This window comes from Schistocerca piceifrons, chromosome 5, assembly GCF_021461385.2.
Source record: "Schistocerca piceifrons isolate TAMUIC-IGC-003096 chromosome 5, iqSchPice1.1, whole genome shotgun sequence".
Classification (NCBI taxonomy): domain Eukaryota; kingdom Metazoa; phylum Arthropoda; class Insecta; order Orthoptera; family Acrididae; genus Schistocerca; species Schistocerca piceifrons.
This window is the reverse complement of record NC_060142.1, coordinates 491,321,190-491,339,521: the sequence shown is the minus strand read 5'-3', so window position 1 is coordinate 491,339,521 and position 18,332 is coordinate 491,321,190. Positions and strand designations below refer to the sequence as shown.

The 18,332-nt window shown below is 40.4% G+C and overlaps 1 protein-coding gene across 1 annotated transcript in view; it reads left to right on the top strand.

Annotated features, from left to right (window-relative positions):
* LOC124798583 (cytochrome P450 6k1-like) overlaps nucleotides 1–15,700 on the top strand; it is a 146,711-nt gene extending 131,011 nt beyond the window's left edge. Inside the window, exons 7-8 of the mRNA XM_047262045.1 lie at nucleotides 11,170–11,421; nucleotides 15,444–15,700. Of these exons, the coding sequence (XP_047118001.1) occupies nucleotides 11,170–11,421; nucleotides 15,444–15,610 (419 nt within the window). The 3' untranslated portion in view covers nucleotides 15,611–15,700. The remainder of the gene's footprint in view (nucleotides 1–11,169; nucleotides 11,422–15,443) is intronic.
* Nucleotides 15,701–18,332: the final 2,632 nt, after the last annotated feature.

The window sequence follows — 18,332 nt, the reverse complement described above, 5'->3', positions numbered from 1 at the left end:
GTATTTATATTAACATAATCGAACGCTTTTTTAAAATCTATAAAAGCTATCACGTATTTCAAGCATTAAATTGTCCCAGTTTCTATGATGTGCTTTACGTTTATGACTTTTTCTACACAAGACCCCCCTCTTCCTGAACCTCCATGATACTCTTTTAACTCTGCTTAGAAGTGCCTTTCTACGAAATTTTGTAAACCAGTGGCAAGAGATATATTCCTTTAATTGTTAGGATGTGTTTTACCTACCTTTATATGTAGGGTATGTCTTAGGGCAGATGTCCATTTTGCTGGCTCGTTGTTTGTCAAGTCTCTTCCCCTGGTGCTCAACTTGCGCCGTGATATCTTTAATTTATACAAAAATTTGTGGCTTCTGGTCTGGATCTCTTGATGTTGTGTTGACAAAATTAAAATTTTCTGGTGGTGGAAAGCAGATGTGTAAGTGATAGAAACATTTTACAAATATTTTACAGCTTTTGTTGTTATTTTATGCAGTTTTGGATCATTAAACTGTAAGCTTGTAGGTGTCTTTCTCTTAAGGTGGTTTGGAACGCTCTGCAGAAGTTCCTTTCGTTGTTTTGTTTAAACTTACATTCTTTTGTTGTCAGCTGATCTTTCATATGTTGTAGTCTGACCATCTAAAGAGCTTTTGACGTTGGTTTTCTGGCTTCTATAAAGGCTCCTCATTTTTATTTGCATTCCAGTGTTCCAGGCTCTCTGTCTTTTGAATAATAGATCATCACAGTCATCATTCCACCAGGCGTGCACGTGTTTATTTTTGGGGAGGATGGTATCTTCTACTGCTTCTGTTTTGTGTTTTTGGAATTGTTCCCACGGTTCAGACATATTTTTCTTGGTAGTGCTTCATAATTTACGTCTTTAGGTAAGTTGATTGCGCCGTATTTTTAGGCAGGTACTGAGTCCTTTTTAATTATGCGTCTACTTTATATCTTCATTTTGTAGATATAATATTCTGACTGCAAACAGCATTTTTAACGACTTCAATATTATTTACATTCCGGAGTGTTTACATAATCTAGTTATTCCTCTCCACTAATCGGATTTGGTGATACACATGTAGTTTGCTTCCGAGGAAACTTCTTGAATACCACATACATTAGAAGTACACCACGTCCTCCATATAGGCTAGTAAGTTGTTTTCCATATGTCTTAGTTCTTTCATTGCAGGACATCTTCCTACTATGCACCTGTGATGTTGTTCCTCCAAGTAATATAATTTCTTGATGGAATTCTGTTTAACATGCAGCCAATTATTTGCCAAAATTCTTGGGTTAGCACTTCTTGTACTCTTTTTTTTCTTTAATTTATTGGCAAATGTGTGTACAGTAGTGTTTGTTGACTTAAAGGGTAGTGTGGAGAGCCTTTCACTTATGGATTGAAGTTCTATTAATGAGTCTAACACTTTTTTCTTTACGATGACTCCTTACCAAATTGTGATATATTTTACATAATACTCTTTCCTGATTTATCTTTAAAAATTCGGAATGTTTCTAAGTCAGATAGGTGTTCGTTGGTATACTTTGTCTCTTGGAATGCAGTTATTATAATATTCTTCTTTTTGAGGAAATATGTTAATGTTTTATGTTTACCTGTTTTTAGAAAGGAGTTCATATTAAAGGTGGTAAGATAACTTACGTTCTTATGTTTAATTTTGCGTCTTTGTGGCTTTAGTCAGATTTCAGTGCGCTCCGACTCAACTTTTGCATAATGTTATGAGCCCCCAGAATCCCATTTGATTATCTTAGAAGTGAGACTCTGGTTATTCCCTGAGGTAGAATCTCTTACAAAGTACATTGTTGTGATGATTCCTTAAAGTGTTAGAGGAAAAGACTCTGTGAAGGTACAGATCGAGGCTGTTAGTTTCGAAGAGAAAATTTTCAGTAGCACATCTGTCCACTTTGCCACTTGCTACAAGTCAGACGCGAAGTGGATTTCGCAGGATATCTCGCCAGGCTACTCTGGCATATTGATGGTCTTGCTCAACACATTCATGGCCTTCGAACATCCCACGTTACAGTCTAGTTCGCATTCCCTCTAAGCAGCAAGCTATGCCTCCCTACCTTATTGTCTGGATCCCTGTGTATTTGAGCTACCCCGCCATGACAAGGCCTAATCTATGGGGGAATGCTAATATTATAAAAAAATATAGTATCACGATGTCTACGTATGCTATTTGCATTAGTTGAAATTAAAAAGAAAGCATACAAGTGCGCTTTTCTCGAAAGTCTGAACATCGTCACGGCCCATTTCCAAGCATCTGTACTATCTTATACATATACAAATTACGAGAGGTGCTTGATTTCATATATTAAGTTATGTGAGGGATACAAACTGCGCCGGAGTGCTGAAGCTATTATCGTAGAGTGATTTGGTTCCTCAGTTGCGGAGTAGGACTGCTGAATTACGCGTTATAACACGCGTGAAGGTTTTTTTGTTTTTTATCTTTTTTTTTTTTTGCTCCACCGCGAATATTTCTTTCAATTTTTTATTTATCTATAATTAGTAACGACTTCCATACTGTTATTCTTTCCCCTAAAAGCTTCACATAAATACATATTTGACTTCTTATATTCCACTGTGTATTACATCACATCGTACATTAGCTTGTAAGTTTCACACTCAGTGTGTAGTTTTATTACTTCATAACAGATGCAACACAGAATGTACCCCAGAATACGGTAATTCTATTGTTTCTAAGATGAATATATTTTTCTCTGTAAATTTTTACGTCCGTAGAAACAAAGAAATTTCTCAGGTTAAGTTAATAGTTCGGAATTAAATTCAGTAGCGTTTTTGTAAACTGAAAGATGTCTCATAACAATTTTTTAATAAAACAGGTAAAGATTTATTTCTTCATCGAATCAGGAGTAATTTTGCTTATTCACCGTGCTATTTCTTGCAGTATCCGTGATTGAATCTCAGTTTCAAAATAATTACTCTTTCCTTTAATATACACATATGTGCTCATAGGGGTTCTCTCCTACGGAGTCCCGTGTTCAACACTATGTGAGTTGAAATGAGTGCTCCGAAACGCTTATGCCTGTACCAGCATTGTTGTCTGCAAATCGACTAATATCCTGTTGTACAGAAAGGGCACGCCTCCGTCCTCCACCGTCTGTAACGAGGCACAGCTTGTTGTCTACTTGTAGTTTCACTGTCCTTCGACCAGTTTCCATAGATCCTTATGGCAGTAGCACGTAAACAGCCGATGAGCTACAGCGTTTTCAAGACGATCGTTCCCTACCACCTGACAATAACAATCCGAGCTACTCAAAGTTGTTTCTGTCAGTTTCGTCGCCAGAATGGTTCCCTTTTACCTCTTTCCGCTTGCACATGGTGCTTCAACAGGTTGAGCACAGATCGAAGGAGCTGATGGAGAAATCGGAATACAGCTTTGGAAGAGGAACGTATGATCTTGGAGATAACCCTGAACCATTGAAAGCTTTGTAATGTTAGTAACAACAAGTACAATCAGTGCACAGCAGATAATGCACTGTTTAAGAGCGTGTAGAGTTGCATGCAACTAACCGGAGCGCTTGTGCACTTTTCTGTGTAAGGTCATGATGTACTCACTGCTCCATATTCCAGGCTCCGCATCAGTTAGTTACATGTTCCACAGATCATTTGAACAGTTGTTTTATCGAAATGATGTGGAACTAGTCACCTTACAGGATATATATACATGGTGAGTGTTAATGTTGATCAGCTCATCGTTATTTCAGTCATACTAATTCACCTACACTTTAAAACAAGGTTTTTTTTTCGAGCTATCAATTTTTAAACAGAAATTCGTCCATGGAGTATAAATATTTGACCAGTAATAATGATTTTAAAACTAGATTTAAAACCTGCTCATATCTGTCAGTTATTTTATGTTATTGGAAAAATGGTCAAGAATATTTGCTGCTGAATACTGAACTCCTTTCTGGGCCATTGACATCTTTAATAATGGGTAATAAAGATAATTCTTCTCTATAACGTTGAAGGTATAGAAATCACTGTTGTCTTCAAATTGTTATACATTATTTATTAAGAATGTCATTAGCGGATATATCTATAGTGGCGGCGCAGTTTAAATACCTATTTGCTTGAAGAACTATCTACATGACGCCCATGGTCAGACACAACATATTATTCTCATGCTCCCTTTTCTGCAATCAATGCTTTCTTTCTAAGTAATGAGTGACTAAAGAAAATTATTCCATAAGACATTATTAAGAGATCATATACAAAATATGACGGGAGGCTGATCCGTTTTTATCCATGATTAGCAATGAGCAAAAGTACCTGAACTTAATTGTTTGTAAAGCTCAGTAATATGCTTGTTTCGATTCAGGTTTTTATTAATATGTACACCCGCCAATTGGACCACTCTACCTCGTTTACTGACTCTTGCTCATGTACTATATCAGTCGTTGGTACGAGTATTTTTTGTACAGAGCATAGTCTAGTGTGTTCTTTTCAAAAGTTAGGGAGAGCCCATTTTCTAAGAAACATTCTATAACTCTTCGGAAAATATTATTTACTAACTCTTCTCTTGCTTTCCGTGTAGTGTGATTTATTATGACACTGATATCGTCTGCAGAAAGAAGCAATTCTGCTCGTTGAATGTTGCGTGAATATAAAAAGTCAGAACAGGAATGGATCCAAAATTAGACCCTGTGGTACTTGCTCTGTGATTTATATCCAGTCACAAAAATATTCTACTATTCCGACATGCTTTGAGTTATTCATAACAATCTCAATCGTTTGCATTCTTTTTGTTAAGCAGGATTAAAACCAGCTCTGTGTAAAGCCATTACTTCCATGAGTATTTCTAAGGAACTAATATGATCACCCAGTTCAATTCAGAGGAAAGATCACAAAAATACCAGCTGGCGATATTTTATTATTTAATGGTTGTACTGTTTCATGAGCCAATGGATAAATAGCTATGTCTGTCGAGCAGTTCTTCTGGAATATAAACCGTAATATGCTACATAAATTGTTTCCGCTTCAGTGTGAGAGTACTCTTGAGTACTTTCTCGAATATTTTCGAAAAAGATGTCAGTAAGGAAATCGAAGGATAATAGCTTAAGTCTATATTGTCACTTTTCTAATGGAGAGATTTAACAACTGCGTATTTTAAGCTGTCTGGAAAAATTGCTTGGGCCACTATGCATTGGATATATCACTAACGACATTACTTATTAAGTTGGAACAACTTTTCAGAGTTGTGTTTGAAATTCCATCAATACCACATTGGTAAGGGAGATCCATTTGCGTGACCACCTCGCTGCCGTGACCTGACACCACCAGACTTTTCTATTCATTTATTCTATTTTTTATTCTATTTATTTTTTTTCTTTTCTGGGGCAATTCAGAAGCCTCGTGTAAGTGACACAAAAAAAGATTTGCATCACCCCAGTTCCCAGAAATCCTGAAGATAGACGTCGACTGTGGATATTGTATCACAGACACAAACCCTTTGACTGTTCAGAGATGTCACTAAACTCACCCAAAGATCTAAACAACCATGCATGAGCAGCGTTTATTAGAAGGAGGGGTCCGACAGCTGACCAGTTCCAGTCATTCCACCAGGAAGGAGGTACACAGCTGTAGTTCAACCAAACCTATTTCGTCATTACAGCGGTTCGATCTCGGCCGCATTGTTACTTTGTGCCAGGAAGTTCTCTCAACAAGGGAAGTGTTCAGGCGTCTCGGGGTGAACCAAAGCGATGTTGTTCGGACAAGGAGTAGATACAGAGAGACAGGAACTGTTGATGATATGCCTCGCTGAGGCTGCCCAGTGGATTACCGCTACCTACGTATTATGGGTCGGAGGATCCTTGACAGCAGCGCCACCATGTTGAATAATGCTTTTTGTGCAGCCACAGGACATGGTGTTACAACTCAAACTGTGCTCAATAGGCTGCATGATGCGCAAATCCGCTACAGAGGTCGATGGCAGGGTCCATCTTTGCAACCACGACACCTTGCAGTACAGTACGGATGGGCGCCACAACATGCCGAATGGACCGCATCACGTTCTCTTCGCCGATGAGTGTTGCATGTGCCTTCAACGAGACAATATTCGGAGACGTGTTTGGAGGCAACCCGATCAGGCTGAACGCCTTAAACCTACTGTACAGCGAGTGGAGCAAGTTGGAGGTTCCCTGCGTTTTGGGATGGCATTATGTGCGGCTGACGTACGCCGCTGGTGGTCATGGAAGGCGCTGTAAACGCTGTACGATACGTGAATGCCATCCTCCGACCGATAGTGCAACTATATCGGCGAGGCATTCATTTTCATGGACGACAATTCGCGTCCCCATTGCTCACATCTTGTGAATGACCTCCTTCAGGATAACGACATCGCTCGACTAGAGTGGCCAGTATGTTCTTTAGACAAAAACCCTATCGCACATGCCTGGCATAGATTGAAAATGGCCGTTTATGGACGACGTGACCCACCAAACACTCTCAGGGATCTACGCCGAATAGCCGTTGTGGAGTGGGACAGTCTGGACCAACAGTGCCTTGATGAAATTGTGGAAGTATGCCACGACGAATATAGGCATGCATCAGTGCAAGAGGACTTTCTACTGGGTGTATGAGGTACCGAAATGTACAGCAGTGTGGACTACCACTCTGAACTGAAGGTCTCGCTGCATTGTGTTCTTTTCATTAGCGATAAAAAGGGCGGAAATGAGGTTTATGTTGATGTCTATTTCAATTTCCTTTACAAGTTTTGAAACTCTCGGAACCGAGGTGATACAAAACTTTTTTTGATGTGTGTATTTACAATCTAATCATTGACATAGCTCATTTGTCCTTGATGGCTACTAATTATCTGCAAACACAGTGAAATTTACATGTCTACGTACAACTATTGTTTTCTACTTTTCATCTAGTCACTACTTTTTTTTATGATTTATGTTTTACTTCACATTAAATGCGTTTTTAATTCTCTGAAAGAGCATTTAGTGTTATAAGACCAAATATATTACAGTGAAAAAAATTGTGGAACTATTTCGATAACACTTCTGTCTGTTGTGTCTAAGCGTTTAGTCATGTCTGTATACAGCGTTTCCCAAAACTTTCCCTTGTTCAGATTTATTCACAAGGTCATAATTTCCTATTTAACTTCATGCATTATTTGAAAAATTCTTTTTTCGAAATGATGAGGAATGAATTAGTTTACATGTTGTTTATAAGTGGTTAATGTTATGTTATGTTAACCGGGGACCTCGAAACGACGGAGGGGCTCCGACCCCGCCGCAGCCGCAGTGGTCCACAACCCCACGACGACTATCGCATTCCACTTCACCCCTCCGCCGCCCCACACCGAACCCAGGGTTATTGTGCGGTTCGGTCCACGGTGGACCCAACCGGGAACGTCTCACACCAGACGAGTGTAACCTCTATGTTTGCGTGGCAGAGTAATGGTGGTGTACGCGTACATGGAGAACTTGTTTGCGCTGCAATCGCCGACATAGTGTAGCTGAGGCGGAATAAGGGGAACCAGCCCGCATTCGCTGAGGCAGATGGAAAACCACCTAAAAACCATCCGCAGACTGGCCGGCTCACTGGACCTCGACACAAATCAGCCGGAAGGATTCGTACAGGGGACCGGCGCTCCTTCCCGCCCGGAAAGCCTTGCGTCAGACCGCACGGCCAACCGGGCGGTCGCTTAATGTTAACTTTAATAAACATTATTATTTTTAGTCCTACTCATACAACTAAACTTTACATATTTCTCTTTTTATTAATATTTTTACTGACTACCAGTTTTTAAGTAGAAATTCGTGAATGGAATACAGGGAGTTGTCCAAGAGGAATGATTTTTAACTGCAATCTAAAACTTGCCTGACTACCTGAGACACATTCTATGTTATAGATCAAGAATTTTGTTGCTGCATACTGAACTTCATTCTGAGCCACCTGCAACTGTAACAATGGGTAATGAAGATCATTTTTCCCCTGTAGTGCTGTAGGTGTTGATATCATCGTTCTTCTCAAATTGCGATGGATTGTTTCTGTCAAATTTCACTAGCGAATATATATATATTATTACGGCGCAGTTAAAACGCCTAGCTCCTTGAAGACGTACCTACATGACGTGAGTTGATAAACACCACATTTTCTTCTTACTGCTCCCTTTTGTGTAATAAGTTCTTTCTTTACCCTAGGAAATTATTCTGCATGAAATTATTGATTGGAAATAGGAAAATTATGTCAAAAGGTTGATAGATTTGTTTCCATATTAGCAGTTATACGAAGAGCAAACGTAGAGGATCTTACATATTTGAGGAGCTCAGTAATATATTTATTCCAGTTCAAGTTTACATAAATACGTACATCCAAAAATTTGATGTATTTTACCCTTTTTAATGACCCTGTGCATGTTCAACACCAGTTGTTGGTGAGACTATTTGTTGTACAGAATTGATTATAGTATGATTTCATTTTTCAGAATTTCGGGAGATTCCATTTTCCGAAAAAATCTTAACAAGTCTTTGGATAGTATCATTTACCTATTCCAGTTGTCGTGTATCGCCGCCTCTACCAGCTCCTTCAATCTGTGCGCAGTCTTTTAAATACCCCATACTGCGTCACATGTTCGCTGCACCGTCAGGAGGCAGTCAGTCACACAAACATATGCTCCTAAGTTGTAAGAGGAAATACTAAACGTGGTCACCTGCCACCCCGTTTATGAAACAGTGTTGGTTATATGAGCTACAATTAGCAGATTTAGAGTACTGTAATTACATATATCGCGTCCACTCCACCTATTGTTATTTCTAACACGGACTTCGTAGTATATTTTCATGAGTTTTTGTGGAATGCTCTCCATTAGCGACGTACCATTATTTCTACTTTTTTTAGCACTAGTGTAATCTTAATTTTGTTTTGGATCATCATGTAATATAATACGAGAGAACAGTTGAATTCTGTCAAGTGCCTACAATGCAGCCATCAATTACAATACGCTCACATGCTGTGACTAGGTAACACAGACTCGAAATTAGGAAGTGTCAGCTCCCGTTTCGTTTTCCTTTTCCTGACAAATAATTACGAAAATATCTTCCAATATCAGTAAAGGTCACCTATAAAACGAGTGTCACCACATTACGGTACGTTAGTGTTTGGAGGGCCATGAGTGATTTATGAAGATCCTGCTGACACGATTAAAAAAAATTACTTCTCTGCTCGCGCTCAACAGCAGTTTCAGTCTACCTACTGGTGAAAGAATTACTAAATGTGAATTTTATTCTGACATATTAGTACTTTTTGTTGTGACTGACAATTCGCAATTTTTCACAAAAACAACTTTTATTGATGCAAGTTCATATGGTTGATGGCTGAACATACAAACGAAAGGTAACCATAACGATGCCTGTAAAAGTCTCCTAATTGAGGCAAACAAAAGTTCTGGTTTTCCACAAAGGTTCATGGTAACACACTCACACACTAGTAACAGTCCAATACAGAGACAAAGACGTAATCTCCGTCGGTCGCAGTACACGAGGTAGGCATCTGGCGTGAACTTTGGGGCTGGTTCTAGCCTCTAAATAGGTGTCTCCAGCCATTCAGGTTTTGGCGTAGTGATACTTCCTGCAGGCCGTGACTCGAGCTCCCCCTGCAAGAAGCAGCGCTCGGCATGTCTGTTTCCATTATCTTGTATGTAAATAGCCGGTGTTTACCATGGTGCTTTTGGTACGCCTTGGGCGTAGACAGCCTCGTCCTCTGTGGTGTAATATGGGCTGCCGGCCCTCAGGGGCTGCCTTGGCTCCGGTGTAACACTTTTTTCTTTAGGTTGGGCTCCACAGCTTTTACGAACGCCTTTTAGTATATGGGACCACAAAGAAGTTGAAATCTTTCCAATGGTGCAAGTAGATTTTTTCATTATCTGGTAGATGTCGTGCCATTCTCCAGGCCACTAAATTTCTACAGAATTAACTAGGTACAGTATCTGATCAAAAGTATCCAGACACCGCTATGTATTGCGAAATTGACCGCTACGTGTGTCAGAAGGGATAGACTCACCTGTACACCAAAAGAAGCCGTGAAGTACTTTGTTATCAACAGAGATGCAGTAACTCCAGAATGAATCGTTCAGGAGTGACTTTGAACGTGGACTCGCTGTTGGATATCATCTATGCAACAGATCCATCAGGTGCATTTCAGCCATTCTAAAGCTGCTCATATCGACCCTTGGTGAAGTGAGTGTGAAGTCGAAATGCGAAGCATCAACCACAGCTAAACCGAGACCAAGCAGACCTCGTGTACTCACGGACTGGGACTGTCGAATTCGGCTGATGATGTTTGTAAAAAATGGCATGGAATCAGTGGAAGGAATGGCACAACAGTTCCAAAGTGATACCTGCTGTCCAGGCAGCACAGTGACTGAGCATACGGAGTTGAAAAGAATGGGCTAATATGCTTGAGAAGCTCCTCATATGCCAAACTTCTCGTTAGTAAATGCTAAGCACCTTTGAGGTGGTGTAAAGAGTGATTCCACTGAACGGTGGATGACTGAAACCGATTGGTTTCGAGTGAACAGTCAACAGATGCCTGGAGAATGTTACCTTTCATCTTGTGTAGCGTCAACAGTGAAGCACGAAGGAGGAGTGTTTCACACAGTTAGGTTGTGACGGAGAATAGCAGTCCTGAAGTAGAGTGGACTGCCCAGAACCCTAACTGAACCCTATGCAAGACCTTATGGATGAGCAACAACGTCGACTTCTTTCCAGACCCCTTCATTACCTTCTTTGGTTCCGGTTCTTGAGGAAGAATGGTCTCTGATTCCTTCACAGAGATTAAGACACCTCACTGAAAGTGTCCCCATTGGTGTTCGAGCCCTCATAGAGGCGAAGGTTACCTGCTCCCGGATAAATGTCAAATAAAAAGTGCTCGGCTACTTCTGATCAGTTAATGCGCGCATTGTACGTTCATTAACATCTCGCACCACCAATTATTATGTATAAAAAGATAAAGCATTCTGATAGTTTACAATCATAGTTACGAACTGCCATGCGTACTATGTCAGAACCAGTCTGATTTCTCCAAAGCATACCAATTGCCACTGCATTGGTGAGTTAAGATGTGTTACTGCTTGTCAAAATGCCTGTAGCCTCTGACTGACTTCCCACTTCCTGTTTTCTAACAGAGACACTCAGAAAGCACCCGCCGTTGCCTTTCCTGAATCGCGACTGCACGGAACCCTACAAGATTCCGGACAGCGACGTCGTCGTGGACAAAGGAACAGGAATCGTCATCAGCCTCTTTGGACTTCACTACGACCCGGAGCACTTCCCTGATCCGGAGCGCTACGACCCCGAGAGGTTCTCAGAAGAGATGAAGGCCAAGAGGCACCCATACGTGTACCTGCCTTTTGGGGATGGACTTCACTCCTGCATAGGTTTGTCTGTCTGCAGTTGTCACGGCTAACATTCTTCAAAATGCACATTAATAGAAGTATACTACTGTAATTAGTAGCAGTACTAAAATAGTTATTGAAACAGGGACGAAAAAGTTGACAATACAATTAGGTTTAGTTTGTTTCTTGAGTTTCCTGGATCAAATACAAAGCATGAGCAAGTCTGAAACATTTACTTACGTAGACTACTTGTTGAGTATTTACAGAGAGCTTTATTAGATCCAGTTTACAATGTTAGTGCTGAACTGATCTTAAATCTAGAAACGCCACTAAGATAGAAGAACACACTCCCATGTATATTTAATGCCATCTATTAGTAATAGATCTGTACAGTGGAAGAAGTTTGAATCACAAATTTTTATTAGATATTACAAGCATATCAGTTTGGATTCCGTAGAAATGTTGGAACACGTGAGGCAATACTAACCTTATGACTTATCTTAGAAGAAAGATTAAGAAAAGGCAAACCTACGTTTCTAGCATTTGTAGACTTAGAGAAAGCTTTTGACAATGTTAACTGGAACACTCTCTTTCAAATTCTGAAGATGGCAGGGGTAAAATGCAGGGAGCGAAAAGCTATTTACAATTTGTACAGAAACCAGATGGCAGTTATAAGAGTCGAGGGGCATGAAAGGGAAGCAGTGGTTGGGAAAGGAGTGAGACAGGGTTGTAGCCTCTCCCCGATGTTATTCAATCTGTATATTGAGCAAGCAGTAAAGGAAACAAAAGAAAAATTCGGAATAGGTATTAAAATTCATGGAGAAGAAGTAAAAACTTTGAGGTTTGCCGATGACATTGTAATTCTATCAGAGACAGCAAAGGACTTGGAAGAGCAGTTGAACGGAATGGACAGTGTCTTGAAAGGAGGATATAAGATGAACATCAACAAAAGCAAAACGAGGATAATGGAATGTAGTCAAATTAAATCTGGTGATGCTGCGGGAATTAGATTAGGAAATGAGACACTTAAAGTAGTAAAGGAGTTTTGTTATTTAGGGAGTAAAATAACTGATGATGGTCGAAGTAGAGAGGATATAAAATGTAGACTGGCAATGGCAAGGAAATCGTTTCTGAAGAAGAGAAATTTGTTAACATCGAGTATAGATTTAAGTGTCAGGAAGTCGTTTCTGAAAGTGTTTGTATGGAGTGTAGCCATGTATGGAAGTGAAACATGGACGATAACTAGTTTGGACAAGAAGAGAATAGAAGCTTTCGAAATGTGGTGCTACAGAAGAATGCTGAAGATAAGGTGGGTAGATCACGTAACTAATGAGGAGGTACTGAATAGGATTGGGGAGAAGAGAAGTTTGTGGCACAATTTGACTAGAAGAAGGGATCGGTTGGTAGGACATGTTTTGAGGCATCAAGGGATCACAAATTTAGCATTGGAGGGCAGCGTGGAGGATAGAAATTGTAGAGGGAGACCAAGAGATGAATACACTAAACAGGTTCAGAAGGATGTAGGCTGCAGTAGGTACTGGGAGATGAAGAAGCTAGTACATGATAGAGTAGCATGGAGAGCTGCATCAAACCAGTCTCAGGACTAAAGACCACAACAACAACATGGGCCATAAAATAACATAGTGCCAGAAAACATCGTACTAATACCGTGTGATACCACCGCTTACTTCGATAATGCGAGTAAGAGAGCATATAAGTTTCCTCAGGTATTCCACACCATTGTGAAGCCATTTATTCTTGATTACCTGACAAACCCGGCATCACCTGATTATTCGCTTTACCAGTTTTTTATTAGGAACGAAAACAACTGAACTGTGTTTGAGGTATGTCGCTTATTTATCTTAAAACTTGATTTCAAACAATATTTATAGTCAGATGTCCAGGCAGCTGCGCGCATCTGCTTCGGGTGTCTACAACGGATTTTGTAAACGTCTCTTTGGCAACGCCTCTTCATAGCTGTGTTTGCAACTATTGTTGTCACTTACAACCGTTCGCGGTTTGCAGTTGAAAGCTACCAGATGTCAGGAATTTCCTGAAGTTGAGTCGACTGCAGGAGTATCTTAGTAGTAAAGAATAAATGCAATTTAATTTTATGCATAGTGCTCAGTTTTTCACGCATCTCAGTGTCATATGTCCTCGACTATGTGTGTTACCATGATAAATTTTGTAGGTGCACTTAACGGCCTATGCGGATACAATCTGTAAGATGTATTGCGAATGGCGTTATCAACACAGAAATAATAAATTTAAACGTCATGCATGATGCGGCAGCTTATCAAGCAGCTCATTGTCTATGACGTCATATCTCCATAACTATGATAGGTAGGTGGTTCTTACCACGACAGCGATTGTCGCCTGACAGTAAGGGATACATGTACCAAGTTTGGCTGAAATCGGTAAGTGGGAAAACCGCACACACATACATACGTACAGTTTTATAATATGTATGGATTAGATGGCGTAGTTAAGGAGATATGACGTCATAGACAATGAGCTGCTTGACAAGCTGCCGCATCATGCACGACGTTTACATTTATTATTTCTGTGTTGCTAACGCTATTCGCAACACATCGTACAGATTGTGTCCGCATAAGCCGCTAAGTGCACCTAAAAAATTTATCATGGCAGCACACATAGTCACTGTTCCTGAGCGTTACGGCCAGATGAAACTAAAATAGACCAGCCATAGCTGTGGGGTTTTTGATTACTGTTGAAGACGGCTCATTGGAACTACGACACACGAAATATTAGTTCACTTTATTACATGAGTGAATAAAAAGATTTATTTCGCTTGATACAATCATTTGCCACAGGAGAGTTTGATAATTTACAGCTGTCACTTACTATTAAAGCATCACTTGATGCACTAATTTACAAACAGCTCTCTTGAAGTACAATGCTCAACACATACAAAAAGTACATTGCCATCTGAGGTTTGAATAACTCTTCAGTCCTACTCAGTAATGTTGACTGCTTCAGCTGAAGTCGCGATCCGGGGAAGAGTGTTTCAGTGCTCGACTCGATATTGACCTCTGAGAGGGGGGGGGGGGGCGCTACTGTGCTCAGATACACGGCATATCTTCTTCAGCCTCTCCCACTCATCGTTGTAGACACCTGCAAGACTTCGCTGATGTCTTTAGTATCCATGTGCGTTACCGACTTCAGTGTGGCACCTTGACCTTTGGACGACACCAAACTGTTGCTTTACACCATTTGATAAGAAGCAAAATCCCAATGTATGTGATACTTACTACACGCACCTAATCTCAGCCGTCATTCATCTCACTCCATCTATGGCCCATGGTGCACCACAGTTACCTCGGTGCCACTTTTGTATAGTACCATTTTGCCATGTACAGTTTTCTTCAACCACGTGCCCCTCGAACAGTTTACAAACCTAGCCATTTCGAAAATGGGCTGGTAGCCGTTGGTTATGTCCTTTTGAACTTCAGATATATCCTTCCGTTTCCGCAGTACTATAACGACTGTGCTGTTTTCCGTGTCCCCTCGACATACTTTATATGCCCTCCACTGGCACTTGTCCTGTGTGAGTGGTTATTGCGAGCTAATGTCGAATATAGGTGGCGATCAGATTAATGGGACTGGACCGTGTAGTTTCTAGGCATTTCCTGCTTCTAGCTGCTTTACGGTGCGAGTATGACCTCAGCTATTTTGTTTTCCTAGGAACATACCAATGATTACATCCCACTACTGTTAGGAGTGTAGAGTGTTGGGGCTTCATACCATTTTGAATTCGCATACCTCCGTAATCTTATTAATACGTGTTTTCGTGCAGCTAATTTATGGTATAACTATTATTCCTCTCACATTCATTCTTGATTCGGCACCAATTTATCAAAAGATTAATGAAATTGAATCTTTCACATTTTTTCTCACTACTGAACTACATGAACAGTAAAGGCAAAACATGCTTTTGAAATGTTTCACTGGCAAACCCCAATGGTCTATCTACATACCGAGATTTTTAATTGATGTAATTAAGTTATCAGCAATAAATCGAGCCCCATTTGTTTGTGTTGCAGGTATGCGACTCGGTTTATTGCAGAGCAAAGTGGGTCTTGTCAACATTCTGTCCAAGTGCAGCGTACGGCCTACTGAGAATACTACTAGGCATATCACCTACAACACCAGAAGTATACTGCTCTTGCCCACAAAGGAAATCGAGCTGAGATTTGTGAAACGAAGCTAGAAGACTCATTATGTTTCAAACAAAAAATAAGGAGCAAGTTTGAAGACTGTATCTCTCTGAATCACCTGACTACTCTGCAGCAGGGGTTACTGTTTGTTTTATTTTGTAATAATAAAATATAATAACTATAAAGCAAATTTCTAACGTTTACTTTCTTCTTCCCAGTATGCGCAGAATCTAGCAAAAATATGAATATATGACTAGCTGTACAGTTCTCAACGCAGAAATACCCATCATACTCTGACAGCAGAATTTCCACCTGCTTCCGGCATCAGAATGTGTCGTCGTGAAAACAAAGTAAAATCCAACTTTAAGAATAGATGCACATTATTTTCAACACACCTATTCGTGTACTGGATGTCATTTAAGTAGCTAGATCACATTAGAATTTCTAGTCATGATTGAGATTATTCAACTAATATTATCAAATTTTACTCTAATAGCATTTGCAACTTCATATGTTTAAACTTACTTGCGATTAGTATAATGCTCGTAATCACTAGAATAATAATTATTATAGTTAAAACACTAATCATAATAGCAATAATGATAATTAACGTAAGGTGATTACCATGATAATGCAAGCCATAGTGGTAAGTATACAGAGCACTGATTAGCGATTCTCAAAGCAGAAATGAATGAAAGTCAGGTAAATGAGTAAGCGGACCCATAAGCTGAACACTTAATGGCCGTCTGATCCAATTATTTAGTTGATGCCTACATTCACATGGGTGGTACACTGTTGGCCAATATAATGACAAGCCCAACAACAATAGCTAATATTGAAAGTTCACATATAACCCATACACAATGTAGCAGGAAGAGCATAGGATTAAATTTATAGGTTCACAAGGCTCACAGTTTAGTACACAAAGGTGCCAACCCTAGTACACACAGATGTTCTGCATCATGTCGAAAACATTCAGCTCTATTTCACAGATTATCAGTGATAGTGACTGGCGAGTGGTGTCGTCCCAAAGGCTTGGTAACCAATGACTAGATGTTTTCGATGGGCATGAGCTGTGGAGCACGTGCTGGCCAAGGCAACAGTCCAACATTCACCGTATCAAGGTATGTCATGATAGCACGTGCAACATGAAGTTTTGCATATATTGTTGAAAGATAATGTCACAGAGTCCTTCAAGAAATGGCACTGTTTCCATCCTTAATTTGTCAGAAGCGAAACACCTGCAGTGTAAATAATTAGCTTTGTGAACCAGAGGTGAGAGTGTTGTCTACCAAAGGGTATGGCGTATCATCACGCCAGATACAGAGTCCATACGATGAAGATGAATGTGGTCAGTCAGCATTCGTTTTCCTTGGGACCTTCACACATGGATACGTCCATCTTAATACAGTATCCACAACGATGACTCGTCTGAAAAGACGACGCGGTGTCACTCCTGCGTCCTCTGCCATAGCTGTCGGCGCGCCACTCTCTGCTGTCTCTCTAACGAAAACAGCAACAGTGATCGAGGATCTGACAGAGCATGATGGTCCGGACGTCACCACACTATCTGTCTGGTTACTTGTCGTGGCTGTATGATCCGGCTCAGCCGAGCGGAAACTGTGTTCCTTTGGTCGGGAACGAGTGACGTGGGGCCTTTCAGATCCTGCATGACGTTGACAGCGGTTCTCTTAAAACATCGATTTCATACTCACAATTCAGTCTCGCCAGGCCAGGATACTGTCGATGCCAAATATTGACCCATTCCACTGAATGTTTCTACTTACTCATGGCGTATCACGATTTCCTCTCGAACAACCAAAATTTAAAGGTGATTTCTGTATGGCAAACACGCTGTGTAACATTTTCTTATATTTAAGATGTTGATGGCGTGATTCCTGTCTACGTTGTGATGAAATGCAAATATTTGAATATCCAAGCACGAAGATCACTTCATTCCAACGTTCGTTGCTTGCCACTTTCATGGTGATGCAGTTTTAATGGTCAACAATGTATGTACCTATTTACAGGGAAAAGATGTTCCATAGAACTACATTCCTGCTTCTGTTTTGTAATTCAAGCAATATTAACAATTCTGGAACCGACCAATGTGTAGCGATTAAACAACTGTCTCTAGCAGCCTGCTTAATGCTATAAGGGACGATCAAGAAGTATCAGTTTTAATAGGTCGTTGCAGAGTATACGGAACCCAGCGTGTCTCCGATGCAGGTATATAACTACTGACTTGTTGGCAAGGGGTTAGTGTGGCCTTCAGACGGAAACATTTTGATTGCCTTGTTACAATACATATTATTAAGAAAACGAGAGAGTAAAATTTTCTAAGTTTGAATAGCCAGTGTTAATCACATGGAATTAGCAACAGGCCCCAGCCGGGAAGCGTAACTATTTCAACACGTTACTCAGTCAGGAAGACAGTAACCTCAACACTCATGAACGAGACTGCGAGCAAGCTCAGCGGAAAATCTTTAGAGGAGTGCAGACCGAACTGCCATCGTAGCATTATGTAAGACCCACTAGGCAGGACGTAACAACGCCTGTCAGGAGTCTGACTAAGCAGTACAGACACTGTAACAAATTCATGAAGAAAATTTAATGGAGCTGAAGAGTGGTGATGAATAGAAAAGAATAGACCCGAGTCGGGCATTACGAACGACGTCATAGACTGGAGCCTCTCCTCGATAATATAAATACTCCACACCCACTAGCCTAGAGCATTAAATCAGTATGATTTATGGTATTCATATTGCTCACAGT